Here is a 25224-nt window from a genome sequence, read left to right on the forward strand (position 1 = left end):
TTCTTCTAGGGGAGTATCATTATTAGACTATTTAAAAATATATCTAGAGGGAAACGGATGTGGCTTAACCAATTGGGCTCCTGTCTACCATATAGGAGGTCTAGGATTCGATGCCCAGGGCCTCCTGGTGAGGGCAGGCTGGCCTGCACAGAGTGCCAGCCCATGCAGGAATGCAGCCAGGCCTGGGAATGCTGCCTTGCATGGGAAAAACCACCCCACGCAGGAGTGCCAGGCGACACAGAGAGCTGGCGTGGTAAGATGACACAAGAGACACAGAAGAGAGAAAATTAGAAGACGTAGTAGAGCAGGGAAGCTGAGGTAGTGCAAGAGAGTGATTGCTTCTTTCCCACTCCAGAAGGTCCCAGGATTGGTTCCCAGAGCCACCTAATGGAATACAAGCAGACACAGAAGAACACACAGCGAAAGGACACAGAGAGTAGACAGCTTGGGGGATGTGGGGAGTAATAAATAAAATAAAAAATCTTTATAAATATATATATATATATCTGTAATAATAAAAAAGCAAGAAGAAATTTTTTAAAAAGGATACTGCCCCAACATAAAAATATAATAAGTGAAACAATGCTCTTGTTACTACAGCAGTCTAGAAATTGACTCTAGTAAAAGTTAAAAATTTGTTGTAAGATAAAGAGAGTGAATTGTATAAGAGAAACACACCACATTAGAAAAATTGGATAAACTTCATAAACTGATAATTCTGAGAATACCCTTTAAAGATTTTCATTTAAATTTGTGAAAAATTTTAGTACATTATGATATGCCTATCCCTATGATAGACTGTTAGATAGTAGTCATTAATATGTATTTTCAAAGATAGTTGAAGAAATAATATATCTTTTTTTTTTTTAAAGATTTTATTTATTTAATTCCCCTCCCCTCCCCAGGTTGTCTGTTTTCTGTGTCTTTTTGCTGCGTCTTGTTTTTTTTTGGTCCGCTTCTGTTGTCATCAGCGGCACAGGAAGTGTGGGCGGCGCCATTCCTGGGCAGGCTGCTCCCTCCTTCGCGCTGGGCGGCTCTCCTTACAGGTGCACTCCTTGCGCGTGGGGCTCCCCTACGCCGGGGACACCTCTGTGTGGCACGCCACTCCTTGCGCGCATCAGCACTGCGCATGGGCCAGCTCCACACGGGTCAAGGAGGCCCGGGGCTTGAACCGCGGACCTCCCATGTGGTAGACGGACGCCCTAACCACTGGGCCAAAGTCCGTTTCCCTAATATATCTTTATAATACAGCATAAGTGAAAAAAGAAGTATGTTCTCAATTTAATATAAGCAAGTACATTTGTGCATATATGGAAAGAAGCCTGGAAAGAATATAAGAGAATGTTGATAGTAATTTCTCTGATGCACAACAGGTGATTTTGACTGACTCAGAAGGTGCTTTATAAGTAGACAAACTGCAAATTAGAGATAATTCTGGGTTCTGTTCATTATCATAATAAGAGCTGCATTTTGTGGAGGGAATAATTTGTTATGTTTTTTTCCCTAACGTTTTCAGGATTTTTTTTTAGAGGTTCAGATATTGTTATCACTAATCATCATCAAATTATACTGAAATGATTTTTCTTAAGTCTCCATATATATAGCACTGAGCTAGAGTAACTCTTTTTTCTAGTAATAGTTAATGCTTGTTAATTAAATATTTATAAAAAGAATCTGACATTTATTGACCACCTACTATTTGCCAGGTACCTTATCTGTTTAAAACTGTTAGCAGTTTTTGAAACAGTAAATGTTTATTTAAAAAATATGAACAATGAAGTGTCAGCAGTCCCTCCCTGTACTCCACATGTAACCACTGTCAACAGTGTAGTGTGTATCTTTCCAGACTTTTTTCCATGCATTTATAAACACACAAACACATATGTGTATGCACATATAGCCTGTATGGTTTTTGTCAAAATCAAGATAGTGCTATATACATTGTTATTTATCTTGTCCTTTTCTTTCATTGATACATTGTGAATATATTTCCATGTAAATAGATATATAGCTACCTCATTCTTTTTTTTTTTTTTTTAAGGAGGTATCAGGGAATGAACCCAGGACCTCGTACATGGGAAGCAGGCGCTCAGCAACTGAGTTACATCTCCCCAAAGAGAGTTGGTTTTTTCATTTGTTTTTTTTTTTTTTTTAAGGAGGTACCAGGAATAAATCCAGGGCTTCATACATGGGAAGCACATGTTCAACCACTTGAGCTATATCCGCTCCCCCTCTTTCTTTATAATGTGTGCAGGTAAAAAAATTTTTTTTTCTTAGAGAAATTGTGGGTCTATAGAACAATCATGCATAAAACATAGGATTCTCATATACCCCCTATTATTAATACTTTGCATTGGTAAAGTGCATTTGTTACAATTGATGAAAGCACATTTTTATCATTGTATTATTAAATATAGTCCATGGTTTAAGTTAGGGTTCATTGTTTATGTAATGCAGTTTTATGGGGTTTTTTTTTTGAGTTTTTTATTCTATCACCATATATACAATCTAACATTTCCTCTTTCAGCCACATTCAGAGATATATATTGCAGTGCTATTAACATTCACAACGTTGTGCTACTATCACCACCATCCATCACCAAAACATTTCTGTCATTCCAAATATGAATTCTATACATTTAATGTGTGCAGTTTTAATTTATATTTTCTCTATAAAATATAGTATTTTCAAAGTATTTTCTCTATACTTTGATCTAGCAAATGAAAAAAACAACAGCAGTTATTTAAATAGATGTAACAATTATGTTTGCATACATCAGAAGTGGAAATTATTTAGACAGGTTATCTAGAGAGAAAGTTAGCATTCTCTCCCAAGGATCACTCAGGATAACTCTGAACTAATTTCAGTCAAATTTGTTGTTAATAGTGTTCCAGTGTCATTATGCTCTGGAATGCATTACTGCTGCAAACTCAAAATAATTCCCAATTAATTCTTAGAATCACTTAATAGCTATTTAAGTTGATAGGATTAGAGATTATGAGCTAGTAGGATTAGAAATATGCAAAAATGAATGGAAATAGTATATTTAACCAGTATCTAAAACTTCTCTCACATCCTCGTTCTACTACTGTGCTATCTGAGAGAGAGGTGGGAGAAAAACAAAAGAATGAAAAAGAGGGAAAGAAAGCTAATCAGAGCAAGGAGAAATATCTTGTAACAGTTTCAGACTTTTATACTTTCCTTGCCTGTACATATTTTATGAAATGACAAGAAGAAATTCTTTTGTCCTTTCCTCAGAAAGTATGTTATATTGGACTTTGGAGACCTGAAGTGCAGAATCATATAGAGTAATAATAGGAATGCTTGCTGAATGGCCTAAGCCCTTTTGTACTTACATAGCCATTTTATTTTTCCAATGAAAATTTTGTTATGTTTTCTGATTTTAAAAGTAATATATTCTTTTCTTTTCTTTTTTTTAAAAATTATTATTTTTATTTATTTAATTCCCCTCCCTCCCCCGGTTATCTGTTTTCTGTGTCTTTTTGCTGCGTCTTGTTTCTCTGTCCGCTTCTGTTGTCGTCAGCGGCATGGGAAGTGTGGGCCGCACCATTCCTGGGCAGGCTGCTCTCTCCTTCGCGCTGCGCGGCTCCCCTTATGGGTGCACTCCTTGCGCGTGGGGCTTCCCTACGCAGGGGACACCCCTGTGTGGCTCGGCACTCCTTGCGCGCATCAGCACTGCGCATGGGCCAGCTCCACACGGGTCAAGGAGGCCCGGGGCTTGAACCGCGGACCTCCCATGTCGTAGACGGACGCCCTAACCACTGGGCCAAAGTCTGTTTCCCTATATTCTTATAATAATGTTGAAAACACCAAACTATATAAAGGACAAAATAAAATTCAACTTTAATATCATTGTGTAGAGAGAACCATTGTTACTATATGGTTCTAGACATATATTTTTTTAAATGGAATTATAAATACTGTTTCATAAACTGCTTTTTTATGTACAACAGCTTATTTTTAATGATTTCCTATGGTGGTCGTTTACTTCCTTTTCCATTCAGAGGTATTATAAATAATGTCTATAAAAGAACTAAAATGTTAAAGAGATTTATTATTTAACAGTTTTGAATGATAATATTATTTCAGACATTTGAAAATATAAGAAATATTTAATAAGTTGTATAGAATTTCATTATTTTTGTAAGTCCTCTTTGTAATCTTCTAATGGTGGTGATATGGTATTTTCTCAGTTTACTAAAGGGCAAATCTTATTTGTCATTTAGATGCCACCTGGAACAGCAAGACCAGGCTCTCGTGGTGGACCTATAGGGACAGGAGGAGTTCTGTCTTCTCAAATCAAAGTTGCAGATCGTCCTGTAACACAACAAGGTTTGAGTGGAATGAAAACAGGGATAAAAGGTATGGAAGATGAGTGTATTTTGTACAAAAAGTATTACAGAACAATGTAACAAAATCAGAATTATCATGTGAAAGAGGCAGTTTTATTCTGTTTTTAATCCTTGATTCACAGACTTTTCAAGAGATGTTTTATACAGTTACTCAGTTTAGAGTTGAAAGGGACAGTATTTTCAAAAGGTGCTTATTCACAAATGTTGTGGGGGTTAAAAAAGAGAATGAAAATGCTATGTGAACTAGAAAGTGTTATACTTATAGCAGTTATTTTCATGTTCATTTTTTTGTAACTTTGTTAGTACTTGAAATTTGAAATAATTTGAAGAAAAGGTCAGGACTGAAAATTAGATTTCTAATTTTGTATACTTTTTGATTATTTTAATATCAAAATAACTCAAGATATCTGTGTATTTATGAGAATGAAGATATGTTCCTTTTTCTAATAATTAGTACTTAGAATGCTTAAGTAAGGAAATGAGGCTAACACATAGATTTATATTACATCTCTCATTATGCTTCTCTGTATGTATTTAGAAAGGTGTAACAGCACTATATGTTGTTATTAAAAAATTTGTACTGTGGTAAATATAAACCAAAGCATGGTAAGCTGTTTTATGAGGAGTTTTTTGTTTTTTGTATTACTGATAAATGATTTATTAGGGATAAAATATCTCCTGGTACAAAATTGATTATAAGATATATAATATTATATACAGTATTATATGTTATATAAATATTTTACAATACACCTTTTATAATATAGTGTGCCAGACATTTCAGGAGACAGAGTTTCTCATATTATAATACCATTTAGCTCACTTAGTATTAAAAAACAATTGATTATTTAGAAATGTTTGCTTAATATTTATCAATATTTTGAAAAAGTGAGATAAAAGTATAGTTGCTCAGACTTTAAAATGTGGATTCACAGAAATGTTTGTATGTTTAAAATTACTTATTAAAAAACATTAAGACTGGAAATGTGCTGAAATTCTCTGAGAATTCATTAAAATTATTATTGTATTAAATTCTCCTTCAAAACAAAACCAATATCAGTTAAAATACTCAGTTTTTACTAATGTACTTCAAAGTCTTGAAAGATTTCTGATTGTTACCACTGTGCCTCACTACCTGCTGTGACTTTTGTTCTTAGCTGATCTGGTACCCCATTTCCTATTCTAAGAACACATTCCTTTTGACTTCTCAGTATAGCCTTTGTAATCAATAATACTCCCTAGCCCTACCTCTCACACTTTACAGGACACTTCATCTCTCTCAAGATGGCAACATTAAATCTAGGAATACTTTCTTAGTTCTACTACAATGTGCAATCAAGGTTTTAAAAAGTCTCTGAAAAAACTTTGAAAAATCTTTGAGAAATTCATAGTTTAGATCTGTACTGGCTAATATAATAGCTACTAGCTGCATGTGGCTACTTAAATTTAAATTGGTTTCTGTTAAATAAAATTTAAAAATCAGTTCCTCAGTATCATTAGCCAAATTTCAAGTGCTCATAGTCACATATGGCTACTTTATTGTGGGCGCTGATATGGAATGTTTTCTTTCCATCATTGCAGCAAGGACTTTTACAGCCCTGTTCTAAACTGTCTTAGACAAAGTAACCATTCAACCAACCTGTTCTGTAGTCTGCTATCTTAACAGTCCCACCTCTAGTCCCTTCTTTGTAGCCTTAATTCAATCTACCATTATCTCCTGTTCTAAGACATAAGTTGCACTTTTCACTTCCGTAATCTTCTTGATTGATTTGCTGGGGCATTCATGAGAACTGTCTGAGAATTATGGAGTATAATTCTGATTGTATTTTGGAAAGCATTTTGGTGGCATTTTCAAACAGAATATTAACACTAATAGTTTTCACATTATTTTTTAGGTCCCCAGAGGCAAATTTTAGACAAATCTTATTATCTTGGGCTTCTTAGGTATGTTATACATCTTTTCTATGTATGATCCCAAAATTTTAGCTATGGTACTGGTTAGGATAATTGTTCATTTCTGACAGTTTCTTATAGGTTTGGCTATGCAGAAAAATAGATGTGATAATATGATTAAGCTGAGATTCTTAATTTTTATATTTGCATGAGCTATATATTTGAAGTTCACTTTTTAGTCTAATGATAATAATATTTTATGCTTTAACCACTAATAATTCTGAAATACTGGGTTCACTTCATTGAAATGTCACCAGTTACATCTAATTTGAAAGGAAAGATGCATATATTTATTTGTGATAAATTAGTCAGTGTAGAGTTTATATAAATAAATATTTGGTCGATTACTGCAAATGTGGCCTAATTTTAGTTGATTCTAAGCTTTGTTACAAGTCCCTATGTAAATAGCTTTAAACTAAGAATTTCTTTTCTCATTCTCTATCCATCTTTTTCTCTACTCAGATGTCTTAACATCCTATCTCTTTTTTTCCCATTTTACTTTATTCTGTTATTGCCTCACCATCTACATCTTTCTTATTTCCATTGCATTTAACATATCCTTCTATCATAGCCAGTTTTGTTTGCTTTCTTACTCTTTGATTCTTTTGTTTCTCAGTTACCTGAGATCCTTTCGATTCTTAAACTCCTAGAAAGCAATAAAGTGAAATGTAGGTTATCCTCCATCTGTCCTCAAAACAAGATAAGTTGAAAAGATAGAGGCCATCAGTTGAATTACACCTCTGATATCCCCCTGCTTTTTGAGCAAAAGCAAGACAAGAAATAGCGCTCTTCATGATGATTGCATTGCCTCTCTTCTTCGGGATTTGTGGTTCTTTATTGGAGAACAGTGCTAACTATTTGAGTAACTGGTTGGCCCTAGAGCAGTGGTTCTCAACCTATGGTGATTTTGCCCCTCTGGGAATATTTGGCAATTTCTGGAGACATTTTTGGTTGTCACAGCTGGGGAAGGAGCACTACTGGAATCCTGAGCTATGTGTTCCTGCCACACATCTTATATTGCATGGAACAGGCCCCACCACAAAGAATTATTCAAAGGCCTATAATGTCAGTAGTGCTTCTCTTCAGAAACCCTGCCATAAGAGAGTAGCAGGAGCTGGAAAGGTGACAATTAGGCATCTACTACTTCTACAATTATACCAATTTAACCAAGCTTCCATTCTGGACCAATTCTTTGGAGGGGAGTGTGTGGTGAGGACTGCATATGTAGGAAGCCAGTGCTCAACCACAAAGTTACACCAGCTGCTGTCAAGGCGCTCTCTCTTTTTTTAAAAGTGGTACTGGGGATTGAACCTGAGACCTTGTACATGGGAGGCAGGCACTCAACCACAGAGCTACATCTGCTCCCCTCAGTTTTCTTAATGCTAATGTCAATTTCATCAGTTGAGTAGAATATACCTGATTTTTTAACAAATTAGTCACTTAAACTTTTTTTGTTTTTTGCATGTGCAACTTTATAAAATCTTTTGTATCATTGTTATACATTTGTGAAGAGTTTAAGTTTTGTATAACTAGAAAGAGTCTTTTTAATTGGAAATATTTATTTTTTTCATTTAGAAGTAAAATAAGTGAACTTACAACTGAAATTAATAAACTTCAGAAAGAAATAGAAATGTACAATCAAGAGAATTCAGTATATTTGTCATATGAAAAAAGGTGAGTAATTTTGGTTAAATATGCAAGATCCTTTTTCATATGAAAACATTTAATGTGTTGCAGGTGTATAATACTAAATTTGTAGCTATCTTTATTCATAACTATATCTGTTTATGATGTATTTATGTTTTGCAGGGCTGAGACTTTAGCTATTGAAATCAAAGAGTTTCAAGGACAATTAGCAGACTACAACATGGTATTTGCCCTTTTCTTAGAGAATTTTTAAAAATTCTTTCATTGCATTTTAACACCTACAGATTTTATTTTAAATACAAAATAACATATGAATACATGCCTGTTGTGGAAGAAACAGACCAAAAATACATGCAGAAAATAGTTTGCCCCTTTCATTTTTATCTCTAGAAATAACTTGACTTTGCAGGTTGATAGGTATTTTCTTGTCTTTTAAAAAAATATATATTTATTTACAAATACATTCTCATACACACTTGTTTTCCCTTACTAATGTTAAAATAATAAGTAATTTAAAAAATTAGTACTTGGGTACTAATTTATTGGATACTAGCATATTGCTTCTTTAAAAACATAGTTTACCTTTCTATTGAGTATTGTCATCATGAAATATTTAAACACTTAATTATTTGGCATGCAAATTACCTCCATCTGTATGTTTCATCCAAATAAAATGTTTGCATTCTGTCAAAATAGGGTCTATAACATAAAATATAGTTCTGCCTAAATAGAGATATTGTACAGATATATACGGCTGTTTCCTATTGTGGACATTAGAAAAAAACATCCTCTTAGACAGTGTTGATAAAGCCTAACATTTAATGAGTGCTTACAATTTGTTAGATACCCCAGTCCTTTGGGTGGCCTAGACTTTTGAAAATTTCTAGTGTCAAAAGTTTCTTCCTTCCAACTCCTTAGGTGCTTTAGGCAGCAGAGGTATCTTAGTTTGCCAGGACTACAATAACAAATACCACATATTGGTTGGCTTAAACAAGAATTAAACAAAACTGTTTTGGAAGCTAATGGTCCAAAATCAAGGTGTTGGCAGGATCTTCCTTCCTCTGAAGTCTGTAGTGCTCTTATGGTTGCTTGCTGGTAGTCCATAACTTAATATCTATTTCCATCACATGGCCAGCTGTCTCCTCTGTTCCCTGCTCCTCCTCCTATTGTGTCCGAATTTTCTTTGCTTATATAAGGTTTCCTGTCATACTGGATTAAGGCCCACCTTGATTCATTTTGGCTTCATCTTAATAGGACCTTTGAAGATCCTATTTACAAATAAATTCATACCCACAGGAGCAGGGTTTAGGACTTGAACATGTTTTTGTGGGGGACATTATTCAGTTAAAAACATGAGGGTTTTGGATTTAATGAGACAGACTTTTATCTCACCTTTCCTAATTAAGAAGTATGGATTGTGAGAAGAAATGAGAAACATTCTATCGTAATGGCTAGGTCAATTATGACGTATCTATTTGATATTGTTATATTGTCTTAAAAACAAAATTTTGCTAATTATACTGTATTGTAATTCTCCAATTTGTTGAACTTCGTAATCTGTAATAAACATTTAATAGGGCCTAATATTTGTGAGATTTTCTTTGGTAAATGATCTTTTCTAAATATGAGGCAAATAGCTTTCATACAATATGAAATGACACTAGATGAAAGGGTTTGATGTTATACTGCATTGTACTGGCCAAGTTACTTAGTATAAAAATATTAATAATATGTAAAATATGTCATTTGTGGGTTCAATAACATCTGATATAGAGAAAGCACATAGCCAGGTATCTAACAAATTGTAAGCACTCATTAAATGTTAGGCTTTATCAGCAGTTATTATTTAAATCACAAGTGAAAATGTGAGCTGTACCAATATATATCACATTGTTAAAACTTAATCTTTTAGAATTAATTACTCCCAAATAATTTGTTTTCAGTGGACCTCCTGTTAGAATTCTGGCTTTACCAACTTGCTAAATTTTCTTATCTATAAAATGTGGATAATAATATCTACTTCATGGAGTAATTGTGAAAATTATATGAATGAATACATATAAAATGCTCTTAACAGTGGTTGGCATATGGTGAATACTCAAAAAATGTTAGCTGTTGCTATTATTTCGTAATTTTTTTGAGTAGGCTTACTAGTATTCTGTTTGTGTCTTGCTTTGTTGATTTTTAAAAATTTTTATTTTTAGAAGACCAAGAAAGTCTTTTTGTATTTTCACTCTTGTAAATTTATGAATCTGTAAATACCTTTCCCTTTTGAAAAAAAAGAGAAAGAGGAATTGATAGAGATTTTACCAAAACATTCATCTTCTCTAGGCCTTCTTTATAAAGACTAATAGAATTTTTCTTGTATTTTTGTTTTTAGTTGGTAGATAAACTTAATACCAATACTGAAATGGAAGAAGTAATGAATGATTACAACATGGTAAGAAAAATTGTAAATATAAACACAGATCTACAAGATCATATCTTCTAAAACAAAGTGTTTATTTCTAGAAAGAGTTTGATAAAACCTTATTGACATTAAAGATGGGTATTACCCTGGTCCCCTAAATACTACTATTATAGTTGAATCCTCTCAATTGCTTGCTTTAAATTTCTTCCTGCAGTTTGACTCTGCAAGAGTCTGTCTACAAAGTATCTGTCCACCATGATACTTAGTGTCTGTCCAGATGGCTCCGCTTGAACTAGTCTAATACAGAGCATTAGTTAGAATGTCATTTAATGATGTGGACCATTGACTATGATGATGTGGACCATTGACTATGAGGTGCAGAGGTGCCCAAAGATGTACTTACCAAATCCAATGGATGTGTCATGATGATGGGAACGAGTGTTGCTGGGGGGGGGGGGGAGAGGTGGGGTGGGGGGGTGGGGTTGAATGGGACCTCACATATATATTTTTAATGTAATATTAGTGCAAAGTCAATAAAAAAAAAAGAAAAAAAAAACAAAAGAAAACGTAAAAAAAAATAAAAAGAAAAAGAAAAGGAAAACAAAAAAAAAAGAATGTCATTTATGTTTCTTTGTATATATATTAGTTTACAGCATTTCTAGTTTAATTTTAGCTCAGTCCAGCTGAGTATTCATTGGAGATAAACAACACCTTTGCATTGTTCTCCTAAGAAAGGGAAAAAATGAATAGATGTAATATGATGCTGAACATAATATGAATTTCTTATTGGTAAATGAGAATTTGGTTTCAGTGTTCTTCACTTATTTGGTAGAAAAGAATAAAATATGTCAGTAGCTAGCTTATTTTGATTATAAACATTTGAAAGAAAATGAATAGCATAAAACATATAACATAGAGCTTATAATTTATTTACATGATGAAAGAAAATTCCTTGAAAATATAGAATTTGTGAAATGACTTTTCTTTTACAAATTTTGAGTTCTAAAATCATGATCATCTAGTGAATGGCTTAGCTTTAGAGCACAGAAGTATTCACAAATTAAACACTGTGTTTTTAGTGCCAGATATAAAAAGTAAAAACTCTTTTATGTGTTTTGTAAGTTATTTGAGATAGATACAACTTCTAGGCTGGGTATGCTTATGTAGAGAGCAATGAGGAGTACTCAGATAAAATCCTGAATGATTTAAGAATAAAACTTACATTGAATCTAAATTCAGCATATTAATAACCAAATACTTATTGAACAACCAGTATTTGAAATTATGTTTATATAAGTTTACAGTACATTCTTTGATAGATCACTAAAATTAATATTTTTGGTGAGCGATTATGACACCTGTGAAAAATACTGTTATCTGATATTGTTATATTAAACAATTTCTGTATGATTTTTTTAAACTTTGCTTGTGGCATTTGTGTTATTATAATCTCTCATATTCCTCATAACCAGAGTAATAACCCTTAAATAAATAGTTTAGTTTAATGGTTATTTTTTTATCACTAACTTCTGTGGTTAATTGTTTATTCAGCTAAAAGCTCAAAATGATCGAGAAACACAAAGTATGGATATCATATTTACTGAAAGACAAGCGTAAGTATAATATATTAAAATTTCAAGCACGTTAATAAGTGAGCTTTATTAGGTACTTAACTTCTGACTCATTTATTCCAAGACAAATATTCTTAATTATTTTTCCTCGTTGCCTTTTATTTAAATAAGTTGGATATTTGGAGTATACATTCTGTTTACACATCTGTTTTCTTCATTTACAGTTATTAAGACATTTACATACCTAAGCACTATTTAAAAAATATTAATGCTACAAAGATACATAAATAGGATGGATTTCTGCTTCTAAGAGCTTAAAATCTAAGATGGATAAGAACATCTTCATCTCTACCACTTGGTATTTTAACAAATTTAAATTATGTGATTTCAACCTCAGTCTAATGAAAGGCACATCATTAGTCATTAGACTGTTCATATTATTTCATTAGAATTAATAAAAGTAATTGTATTAGAAATCCATATTTTAAGTTTAGATTGTCTATGCATCTGTACATATAACTTGGCTAAAGACCAAGTACCAACTGATGTTGACTTTGGTAATAAGGTAACAGTGACAGTAATGCCTACAAAAATATTAAGCAGATTTGATGCAATTCATAATTATTCTTCAGGTTTTTGGCTTAAACAATGTCTAAGAAATTGCAAATGAAATAGAAGAGGAGCTGTCTCTCTCTCTTTCACACAGACACAATACACACACGAGTGCTTTTTGTCCCAGAAACGTCTCAATATTAATCTTCTTGAGATCAGAATTAATTAACTCAAATTACCTAAATTCTATAATATCAATTTTATTGTCATTAAGTACAGTTTGTTTAATGAAGAAGAGGTTGTTAAAATATAGTGATAAAGCATATGAAAAATAAATATTTTGCTACTTCTGTTGATTCAAAGCAAGGAAGTTTCCTTTTTTTCATCTATCATTTGATGTTGTATTGTTCTAGAAATTTGAAAATATCAGAAATTTTTTTCCTCTTACAAAGAAAATGCCATTCATAGTGACCTAACAATTGAAAAGTTTCCTTTCTTTGCTATTCTGGTTTTAAACCATTTAGCAAGGAGTTATCATTTAATGTATCCAAGATTATCTGCTAGGTACTCCTAAAGAATAAGAAATATAAAAACTGGAAATCTTGAAGACCTTATGGAGCTTAGAATATTTAACTCTTTATTAATGTCATCATTATGGAGTTACATAATACCCAGGTCAGATTTATAAATAGATGTACATGTTTTGCAGATATTTCATCCAAAAAGCTGATTCCCAGATCAACAGTTGAAGAATGTAATAAATTTTTATGTCTATTGGGTTATTTACTGAGGAAAAAATTCTTAAAATATGGTAGTTTGTTCTGAAAATATTACCAGTTTCAAAACTTAGTGTTTGTAGTTTGTTCGAGTATTTCTGAGTGAAATAGATTGCCCTAACCCATTTAAGCAGAAATTTAAACTAAGAACAAAAGTTATTTTTGTGAAGTTTATTTTTATATGTGTCAGGAGGAAAGATTTATTTCATGTTAACCAGGTGGCCAACATCTCACTAACACAAAGATCTGACATGACTTTAAATTTTTGAAGGGAACGGGAAATGCCATTCCTTAGGAAGGCAGATGTAAAAAATTGTTTTCACTTTTCTTTTAGTACCCATTTGATGTAGCATGACCATACGGTTTATTATGGAGCACCTATCCATAAAAGGTTGGCTATAGTTTATAGCCTTATATATTAGTACAAAAATACTTACATCCAGCTTTAATTCGATTTAATATGTCTTCTTAAACTAATTATTCTATGCCAATGCTGATGTCTATACTTTATAGTTTATTAATCAAAATAATTGTCCTTTAAAAACATTATAATTTTAAAGCCATTTATTTGTTTATTCAGAATACTAAACAAAGTATTCACATCTATACTTTGAATACTCAAAGTATGGATTAATAAGAGGCTCTTGAATATGAGAGACTAGGTGTAGTCTTTGCTCACTTATATGTTTCATTTTATTATATTTTTCAAATGTGAATATTTACAACTTATAATTAGGAAATGATATTTTGACAGAATGGTCAATTACTTAGAAAATTATGCCTATTAGTTCTTGTAATTGTTTCATTCTTACTGAGTTTTAAAACAATAAAGTGTAACTGGAATTATATATTAGGAAGTATTTGACAAAGCATTACTTATATCCTTTATTGAAAACATGTTTCTATAAAAACAAGCAAATATGCATTATAAATATGTGAGTCATTTCTTCTATTTTACAGGGCTATGCTAAACAATTTATCTCCTCAGTGTATACTTGGACTGAATTTACTATTTACATGACTTTTAAAATGACTGTTCTACAGTTTATGATATAGATCTACATTTTTGGGGGGGGCTCTTTTCTAAGATAACATTAAATAAATACTCATTTAAAAACATTATTAAGAAATTTGAACATACAGAAAAATAGAATAGTATAATACACCCCCATGCATTCATCTCCCAACCCAAGTACCATCAGCTCATGTCTAACCCTCCTCCAACCACACCTTTTTCCATTGTTCTCCCTGTAATATGAAGAAAATCCTAGACATCATATTATTTTATCCATAATTATATTTCAATGTTTTAGATATATCCTTATCTCTAAAAGATGTGGATAAATACACTTAATTTCCCACATATGGAAGGTAAAATATTATGAATTTGGCTGTAGTTTGCATTGCTATGTTTTTTTAAATTATGATTATAGCTAATTGATTATAAGGAATTGACAAATAATTCCCTTTACACCCTTCCTATAATACTTATAGTTTCAAGGCCAGTGTTTTCCACTGTATTCTTGGACCATTATTGTGCCATCAGCTCTTAGTAGGTGTACCTTGAAGAAAGGGGTTTGTTGGCAAGTGGATTTAGAAAATAATACTGTACTTTATTCTTGACCAATCAGAGAGCAATTTCACTTAGTAGTCTCATAAAACTCTTATATTAAGGAATCTCTTTTCACTTAGTTTAAACTTATTGTTTCCTGTACTAATTTGACCATGGACCCTGCCTTCCCCTCAGAATTCTTCTGAATGTCTCTTGGGAAATTAGTGTTTAGAAAACAATTTGGGAAACATTTCTGTAACTACTAGATCCCATACAACTTTCTATGGACCAATCAAAGCTTCCTTAGCCCCAGGCTAGACCAATTAACTAGAAATCATCAAGAGAGAGACAAGAATATGTAATTTTTAAAAGATATGTGTGATTCCCATTCTGGAGACCACTATACTCTTCAATGTGGCAATCATGCATTATGGTTATAGCCTTTCTATATAACCAAAATCATTAGTTACTTTGTAGGGATTATACTTGAACCTTGTGTCTATGCTTTAAATTGCTACTAAATTTTAAGGTAATTTATTGTGGTGATTCAGGAACCATTAAAGAAGAAACATTTTCCAAATCATGAATTCATTCTGTAAGCAAAGAATCACTCTTAGTGTTTTGTCAGTTTAGGCCATTACTGTTCCTCATTTTGACTCATGATATAAATATCTAAACCTTTATTTTTTCCCTGATTGCAACTTTAATATAATATGTATTATATTCAAATATCTGAGTTAATATGAGATTCAATTCATTTTAATTAATAAATAGTTTAGTCCTTCTCCTTACTAGTGTATTTGGTCTCTGAATACTGCTGAGAAGAGTAATGAGAGTATGAAAACTATGTAACTGTTAGCTACCGAGAAGTGACAGTTACTGTATTTGAACCTGCTTGCTCAGTAACAATGAGAAAAACATAATGTTTGGATATTTATGTTTATTGTATTTAATATGAATATCTACTGGCTATAATTTTGTATTTAATGTATCGAAATCTCCATGTCTAAACTGTGAGTGGACTGACAACTTTTATTAAAGAATCAAACATTGAAAAATTAATTTTCTTCATGTAATTCTTGGGTATCTATGTATTTGTCTTCAATAAACCCATCATCATCTACCACAAATGAATGGAGTTGTTCAAATATTACTGTAGTTTCTTCAGAGTTTGTATCTGGTATCTGTGAAAGAGAACTTGGATTGCTAGTAATACCATCTTCATAGGTTTCTGCTTCATGCTCTTCCAGGCGATGATGATTGTAATTAAGTAGAAAATTATACCATATCGGACATTTGATAGCAATAAAAATGAGGAGTGAGGTCATCAATACAGTGATGACAACACCCACAAGAAAAGTCCAGCTTTTCCCAATAGGTTCATATTCTTAAATGGAATACCGAGAGAGAGAGAAAAGAGAGAGAGAATTTTGTTAAAATAACAAAATTAAAATAACATATCATAATACTCCCAAAATAAACATACATCAGTTTTTTTAAAGCACAAGTTAACTAAAGCTACAGTAAATAAAAATGTATTTTATAGTGCAGTGAAAGAATACCCTTTTTCAAAATAACTGTCTGCCTTTTGCAAGTATTTACACATTCACCTAGGACCATTATTTTGCATGCCAGCTAAGAATTCTGACTTGAGTAGTTAAAACTAAGGCTCAGAGTAAGAGAAGTTAAATAATTTGCACAATAGTGTTTGACTGATAACTAGCAGAGCCTAGTTTGGAAAGGAAGTATTTTGTAAATCTTTTGTTGAGAGGAGGAATTATTCTTCCTCATTGTTTTTAGAAATTTAAAATGAAAGATAATGAGAACTACCTTAGTTTATTTAGTATGTTACCTTTAGTAATTATTGATATTCACAATCAGTACATTACCTGAATTTGTTAAGTTCAAAGAGTTGTTAAATGTTGGATCACTAATGGACTTAAAATGGATATAAAGATCTTCAGTTATAGGTGAAGGAAAATTTGAGTGACATTCAGCCCTATAAGGTACTGTTTTGATACTGTAGCTCTTCAAGATATCTGGGTAGCTGCACATGGTGATGTTCTCATTTTCTAGTGAATCAGAAATAATAAAATTTATTTTAGATAAGATTGAATAACATTTTATATTATAATCATTTATCTTGAATTTTATTGACATAGTTTCCATTATAGGTATTATAAGAAGAAAATCTAGGTGTATTTGCCTAGCAATATAATAAGTTATAAGTACAATACAGTTTAAATGCTGTATCTCTTTATTGTTTAGTTAGTAAAGATTTTGTTATTAAGATTATGGTTAAAATCTGGATCTCAGGCCGAACATAGTTTGTAGTTAACAAGGTAGGGCACCTGTTTTCACTTACTCTATAGCAGGATAGCTTAAGAAATGGGAGAAGTATCTAAAAAAAGTTAATCTTAAATATTGAAACTGCAAACTTAATACACGAGGTGACAAAACCATCTTACACATAGAAAATATCTTTTTTGTGGGGGCGAAGGGAAAGGAAAGCATCTATTTTTCTTTTTTTCTTCCTGTGTCCCTAAACAGGCATAGTTTTCTTTCTTTAAGCTTGAAATGAGAGGTTTTCTCTGGTGGAACAATCTAAAGTTAATCCTATTTTGGTTTTGATTAATTTAAACTATGATAGCTTACCTAGTGTCACATTCGATGTGTTCAACCACTTCTGCAAATTGAATAGACTACAAGAGCAGTTCCATGGATTTCCATATAAAATTATTAATTCCAGATGAAATAGTTGTGGAACATCAAAATGGCTTATCATATTGCCTTGCAGATTCAGAAGTATCAGGTTTTTTAAAGGCACAAAAATATCAGGATTCAGTTGAAATACTTTGTTTTTGCAGAGATGTAACTCTTTTAATTTATTTAAGCCTACGAAAGCATGCTGTTGAATTATGTAGATGGAGTTTCTACAGATATTTAAAATTTCTAGATTGGCGAGGTTACCAAAACTGTTATTATATAAGATAAAGACATTATTCTCAACCAAATAGAGCTCAGTGAGTAAAAGATATGTCTGTAGAACCCTTGCGTCTGTGACATTCAGAGTAATTTGGTTATAACTGAGATCAAGTATAGTAACATCCTTATTAATATCCTCTGGAATCAAAGAATAATTCTTTTCAGTGAAATTACACTTGACTTCCTAAAAAAGAACAAAATTAGAAATGCATTAAATAGGAAAAATATTAACAGGATTTTCTAAAATTTCATATACAGATACATAGACTTTAGAAGAAGTAGTTTTGGAGAAAAATCTAATATCTAATCTTTTGGTGTTGTAGTGTGGAAAAATTAGAAAGTGTTTTTCTTTCTTGGGATGAAAAACAAGGAAATTCTGAAACATAAAATTGAGCAAGTAGATTCTAGTTTGTCATTACAGGCATCTTCCCATAGTTATTACATAATCACTACACAGAGAATATCACTATATTTCCATTTTTATATTTGGAAATAAATGGTGAATAATAATTCTGCTAACTTATTTAATATCCCAGTATACAATCAGCAGAGCTACCAACTATATACCTAGGATTATTAAATAATTAATAAATAATATCCATTATAAAGCTCTAGTGAATTAACAGCTTAATGTTTGGTGTTTTAAAAGGAAATATTTATCTTATAATAGAAATTGTACATGTATTAAATTTAAAGAGTGAGGAAATCTGAAGATGTGCCTGTATGTGAATAAAGATGCAGAGAAATAGTCCTTGTTTTGATTTTTTTCCAGTTGAAATATACCTCCAATAATAATAATGCAAAAATAATTTCCTTCATGAATATGTGATTTTTTTTAAAGTTTCCAGTTTTTAAAATATTATTTTTATGTCTTGAAACTAATGTCTGAGTTTAGATGGAAAATTTATAGATTTCTCCTTATAATCAACTTTTAAAGAACTCACAGTTTAAAAAGAAAAGACTGTATTTGTCAGGTAGAATCTGGCTCAGAAATCTGATTTTGAATATATACAGCTGACTAAAGAACTGCTGTTCATAGCTTAGATTTTCTTTGGTTTCTTTTGTTGCTGTGGGATATTTTACTACATGTACACAAACTATACCTTTGATGAAATTGTCATTACCTTGATAGTAAAGACTTACTGTTTTAGAAGTCTGGCTTTCATCTAGTAATGATAGAATGGAGAGGGACCAAAACAAGATTGTGATGCATGTGATTTTCATATTTCAAGCCTGATAGAAAAGAGAGTATTTTCATCTCAATAGGAGACTAGAGCTTTAGTGATTATTAAGGACATTTTGATTTCCTTTTCCACCCTTCTAAATCTTTTTTTTTCTTACCATCTTTAATACATGAGACAAGCACATGGCTCTTCATCATTCCTACACTCTGATCTTAAAAGTCGCTATGAAGAATGAGAGACTAGTATTTTTGGGAGGCCTTATTAGTTTCTAGATCTATGGAAAGAAGCTTTAAAGCAATTGAACTGGTTGTAAATTTTAAAAATTTAATATATGTGCATAGAAGATAGTCCAATAGATTTATTTATGTATATATACATTTTAAGTGTATGCTTATACTACTATTTCTTGAGTTTTCACTTTTAGGTGTTACCAGTATTTTCCACTAACATCCAACTGTGGAAGATGAGAGTCATCAGCTCTCTTTCAGACGTGCCCTACCTTTATCCTCAGCACATCAAATGTTTATTTCCTATCCCTCCATTGTCCTAGCGTAGTTTCTTTTAATTTTGATTAGATAAATATTCTGTTTTTATATTATCACAAATGTGTAAGAGCTGTCAGTGGCTGAGCCATTAACATTACTTTTCTGTTTCTGTACAACTTTTTCCTTTTAAATTAATTGTGCTGACTTTTTTCATGTTGTTTTTGTTTTGTTTTGTTTTATTTTGTTTTGTTTAAAGGAAGTATCAGGGATTGAACCTGTGAACTCATACATTGAAACAGGTGCTCAACCACTCAGATACATCCACTCCAAATCGTTCTATTTTTTTAAAATGTGCTCGGTTTTCTGTTTTTGATATGAATTTATGCCTAAACTTTTCCCTAGCTGTGCAAAACTTTCCATAGTTTATGCAAATTAAGTGTTTAATTAGCTTCATCTACTTGGAAAAGTCTCTCCTAGTGCCTGCTGCCATGCTCTAATCTTTTGATGAACTGATCTCCATTCTTTCAAATGCAGTTTCAAGTACAAATTACTTAGGAATTTTTACTATTTCCTTTATATGACTGTTGTATGCTATGAAATAAAAGATGCTGCAATTATTTTGGTTTTACATAAAAATATATATGTAGTTTTATCATTAAATATTTTAGGTATTTATGCCAGAATTCAGTTATGTGAAGTAAGATATTAATCATTCACAACTAGCTTTGCACTATACTTAACCACTTTATAGATTTTTAAATATATTTTTTAACATATGATAATGGAAATTTTAAGAAAAAGCAAAGGTACAGAGAATACTCATTGCCAAGTTTCAACAATTATCAATGATGCCCAATTCATTTCCATCTTACAAATTTGTTTTCAAGTTATAGTGATTTCAAAATGTTCTAGGATTAACATATTTTGAAATAAAAATTTTGATTACCTATATATATATATAATGTATTACATTAAAACTTTAGGAAAGATTCTTTAGCCGTATTTCAGGTTCACTTTATTTCATCATTTATTAAAAGCAAAGCATTGTTCCTCAGTCTTAATTATTTGTTTTTAAAATATTAACAACCAAACCTATAAATGTATAGGATCTTACCTTTTTTCTTTTGTCACTGTTACTGGTGTGCTAAAGGAATCGATTCTATTTCTTCTACACCATTAAAAAAAGTAAGTCATATGATTGCATTTTGCTTGTTTAAACCTTTGTACCCAGTGAACAAGTGATTAAAAAAAAAAAGCTAGACTTCCCTTAGCAAAAGATTGACTAGAAGAATAACTTCTTAAAGTCATCTTTGACTTTTTTTTAACAAGTAAAATGGTGTGCTTGACCTTTTATGTTTCTTGCTCTTGAAAATTTATTTTAAATGTTAACAAATTTAGTTTGTTCATTAAGGTGTATAATATTCAGAATGCATGCTTTTAAAAGATAAATTGTTACTAAAGTGATTGAAATGTTAGTCCTGAAAGTATTTTTGAAAGATTCAAATTGAAAAGATATCACCAAGCTTTATATTTCATTGAGTTTCAACTTTGATGTTTACTCATTTTTATGACTCCACCATGAGAGTTTTATGACAGGCTTAAGTTATAATAGGTGCAAAGTGCCCAAAGCATCAAAAGACCTGCCATGTGGCCTTTAGAAAATCAGTTAACTTCCTTGTGCTACAGTTTCTCCTCAGTAAAATGGAATAATTGTATAACATAAGTACCCATCTAACTAGAGCAGTCATATTAAGTAGAAACATGGATAAATTCTTTGTTTATAATGGATAGACATGAAGTTCAGAAGGAGTTACTTCCAAAAGATTAACTCCTCTTGGCCTAATTACTCTTAGTATATGACACAAAGACATTGAAATAGGTGATTTTTTTTCTGCACTAAAGTCCTATGATTCCACATACCTATGTGGATTGTAGCAGCAGCAAACACATTTGTTATACTATAGTAGTTGAGGTTCAAAGTGAACACGTTCCTCCCTGTCCAACATGTGACAAAAATAAATTGAAATCCCAGGTTGTGTTGTTTACAAATATTCATTTTTGTTTGTTGTTATGAGATATTACTTGTAGGGAAATTTCTGAGTTTAGGTGATCTTATTCTAGTAGTAGGGTATGAGTGTTATAGAGGATGTGTGGAAGATAAGTATACCTGCAGGTCTTACCTGATGATTGTGGGGAGAATTCTTATCTACAAAGTTGATATATATGAATGAAAGGGAGTTCAGAATTGGTTTTTTTTTTTGTTTGTTTGTTTGTTTGCAGGTATACTAGGGATTGAACCCTGGACCTCCTATACGTGAAGCAGATGCTCAACCACTAAGCTATATCCACTCCCAAGTATTGGGTTTTGAGACTCAAATAGAAATTTATAGTTTGGGAACTGAACATTTATGTACAAGCAAGCTTTTTATAAATAAATCCTGAAGTATTTGCATGACAAGTGGCATCTTACCTATTTCAGAAATTTTTTCTATCCTATTGATAATTGGCGTTTCATGGGTAATAAATGCCACATAATGGTATTTCTTGTGATTATATGGTAAAGATGGTAATTGCTATAGTTAATTTCAGTACTACTTTTTGTGTGATTATAATGTTTCATTTATGTTTTTAGTGATATTAACAGTATTGTGCAGTATTAAAATCTAGGTTTAACTAATAGAATATCCATTTTAATTAAGGAAGAAGGGAAAATGGAATTTAAGCAAATCGTATCATTAATCCAAAGCTGTGTTTATCTTCAAATCAATTTTATTGATACATATTAATAAAGCATAAATCCATCCAAAGTGTACAATCAGTGGTATTTGGTATAAATCACATAGTTGTGCATTTATCACTCCACTCATTTTTAGAGCATTTCCATTATTCCAGTAATAATAATACTAAAAACCAAAACCCAAACAAAACTCATCACTTCTCAATCTCTCTATGCTTCCCCTGCCATACATCACTGCTGTTCTATTTCCTTCTCTCTAGTTTGTTTTTATATTTTGTAAAAACAGTCTTATAATTGCAATATCACCCATACTCATATTTTGTATGAGATTTCACTATGTTTTACAGTCCCATGTTACATTTTTTAGCTTTCCTTCTAGTAATATAGATGTCCTTAGGTTTTCCTTTCAACCACTGTTATACCCATATAATAGCTCTGCTAGTCACAGACACCATGATGTGCTCTCACCATTTCCATTCATTTCCAAAGATTTACAAACAACTTTTTTTTTTTTGGAGTTTTCATTTCTGTAATTGGGAATGATGCTAAGCAGAAGCAAAAACAGCACATATTCTGGAAGCACTCATGCTTGAGGAAATATCTGCATAAGAAAATCAGAGCATTCTTGCTGGCTTTGTCGGGAGAGTCATTCTGTTTCCATATCCTAATATATATAGAACACCACTCAACTACAGTAGAATACACATTCTTCTAAAGTGTCCATGGATCATTTTCCAGGCTAGACCATATCATTGTTGCTGGTGCCACTCCGAGATATCTATCCAAGACAAATTGCTGTACCATGATTCCCACAGCAAGTTCATGGCTGCCAAAACGGCGGGGGCGCAGCGCACAACCGTCCAGCGAGCGGGAGCTTCGGTGGCCGCATGGGCCAGGCGCCTACAAACAACTTTTTAATCAATTCTGCACAGATTAACCATCAGCTTTCTATTCTTTACCCTCATTCTATTTTCTGGTGACTTATTTTCTAGTTATTAATTCTGTGACTTTATATAATATATTTAGTTCATATAGTGCAATTATACAGTATTTGTCCTTTTGTATCTGGCTTGCTTCACTCAACGTAATATCCTCCAGGTTCATCCATGTTGTCATATGCTTCACAATTTCATTTCTTCTTACCACTGCATAATATTCCATTGTGTATACAACACAAAGTGTTTATATCTATTTATCAGTTGATGGGCACTTGAGTTGTTTCTAACTTCTGGCTGTCATGAATAATGCCACTATGAACGTAAGTGTGCAGATATCTATTTGTACCACTGCTCTCAGTTCTTCTGGCTATGTACCTGGCAATGGTACTGCTGGATCCCATGGCAAGTCTATATTCAACTTCCTTAGGAACTGCCAAACAGTCCTCCACAGTGGTTATACTGTTCTTTCCCACCAACAGTAAATAAGCATTCCTCTCTCTCCATATCCTCTCCAACATTTACAGTTAAAGCTGTGATGTTTAATCAAATTGTACCACAGATCTCTACTCCACAGTTCAGTCAGAGCTGCATTTGTGTTAAGTGATTTACATGATAAACTTCCATACTCAATTTATTTTGGTCAAAGAAATGTTTTTGTAAATGATGTTGAAAACTATTCTAAAACTTATTTGTCCTATTTATCTTATGTGGGAGTATAACTATGAAAAACTGTAAATGTATTCTCATGGGCAAGGCGTAAGGATTTTCTGTGATAATCTGTATGTTCTCTTAGTAAAGTGAAATGGAAAGTAAGGAAATAAAAGGATTTAGGGATGGAGAAGAAGACATAAAATAATCTGTGCTGATGTGGTCAAGGTAAACTTTATATAACCCAAATAGAATTTTTTTACACAAATAATAAAAACTTTTGAATCACAAACAATGTTTCAACAACTGATTACATATTGAGACTGTGACTTGAGTAAAAGTAGTTGATCTTTTTCTCCTCCATTTAGTAAGAGAAATATTGCATGTTTTTAATTTCAGAAAAGAAAAACAAATTAGAAGCATAGAAGAAGAAATTGAACAGGAAAAACAAGCAGCAGATGGCATTATCAAAAATATGTCCCCTGAAAAACAAGTCAAGTACATAGAGATGAAAACTACAAACGAGAAATTGTTGCAGGTAATAATATTTTCTATTGTGTGCAAGATGTCTTGCTACCAAAAGGATGATCAAAGGAATGGAAGTATCAGCATCCCGTCAGAGCTTGATAGAAGTGCGGAATCTCAGGCCCTATCCCAGACCTACCAATAAGAGTCTTCACTTTAGTAAAGTTCTTAGGTGGTTCATGCATGTTTAGATTTGAAAAGCATTGATCTAGAAAACTTCCATTTTCTTTTCTAGCTTGACAACCTAATTTTACTCTTAATTTTTTATTTGTTCTATGTGCCCTTCATTTTTTCATATCATAAAGACACACGAGGACACTTTCATTTTTTATGAACCTTAAATGGAAACATTAATAGGCTTCATAGACCAGAACCGTATGGATATTTGCCTTCTTTCCTTCTCCTTCCTGCCTAATAAGCAGCAGATCTTTTTACTTACTGGGTCCCTGACTTGGACAGCTGTTGTCCTCTAATTATGTTGTTTGAATAAGCAATTTGGGTGTCTGCTGAGGTGTTATTGAGAATTCTTCCAGTTTTCAATCATGATGGTGACTCAGTGAGATTTACAAGTTCCTTTCATCGTCAATTGCCCTTAATTAAATGGTCAGCAGAAAATTAGGCCTCACAAATGCCAATGATGAATATAGTCTTAGTTTCTCAGACATTCCTTCACTGACAATCTAATATAACTTTTTATTTTAGGCAGGATTTATAAGATACAATGAAGCACTGAAGAAATAGTACTATAGGAATGTAAAAATAACTGAAATATAATTAATCTTGCACAGAGGTTGGGAATGAGTAATCAGTTCAAATGTCTTAAGACCGATCCATGTAAATTGGCATACGTCTTGGCCCTAAAAGAAATTAAGCAAAAGATAATGGTC

General features: G+C 32.1%; 2 protein-coding genes across 6 annotated transcripts in view; one reads left to right on the forward strand and one right to left on the reverse strand.

The window, feature by feature from the left end:
- IFT74 (intraflagellar transport 74) overlaps window positions 1-25224 on the forward strand; it is an 89644-nt gene that overhangs the window by 10139 nt on the left and 54281 nt on the right. For 4 of the 5 annotated variants that reach the window (XM_004447443.5, XM_004447441.4, XM_004447444.4 and 1 more), the window contains 7 exons: window positions 4249-4384; window positions 6270-6318; window positions 7903-8001; window positions 8137-8197; window positions 10355-10414; window positions 11936-11997; window positions 24212-24350. In XM_004447443.5, the coding sequence (XP_004447500.2) occupies window positions 4249-4384; window positions 6270-6318; window positions 7903-8001; window positions 8137-8197; window positions 10355-10414; window positions 11936-11997; window positions 24212-24350 (606 nt within the window). Of the gene's footprint in view, window positions 1-2156; window positions 2255-4248; window positions 4385-6269; window positions 6319-7902; window positions 8002-8136; window positions 8198-10354; window positions 10415-11935; window positions 11998-24211; window positions 24351-25224 lie in introns of all 5 variants that reach the window. The other variant, XM_071216799.1, reaches the window with a different exon arrangement.
- On the reverse strand, window positions 15756-20692 carry LRRC19 (leucine rich repeat containing 19). Its single transcript, XM_058301950.2, has 5 exons — window positions 20604-20692; window positions 18964-19053; window positions 17491-18004; window positions 16725-16907; window positions 15756-16222 (listed from the first exon to the last, which is right to left on the reverse strand). Exons 2-5 carry the CDS (start codon window positions 19042-19044, stop codon window positions 15894-15896), a joined length of 1107 nt encoding a protein of 368 aa, XP_058157933.1. The 5' UTR covers window positions 19045-19053; window positions 20604-20692; the 3' UTR covers window positions 15756-15893.

The sequence above is a fragment of the Dasypus novemcinctus genome, chromosome 8, assembly GCF_030445035.2.
Source record: "Dasypus novemcinctus isolate mDasNov1 chromosome 8, mDasNov1.1.hap2, whole genome shotgun sequence".
NCBI lineage: Eukaryota > Metazoa > Chordata > Mammalia > Cingulata > Dasypodidae > Dasypus > Dasypus novemcinctus.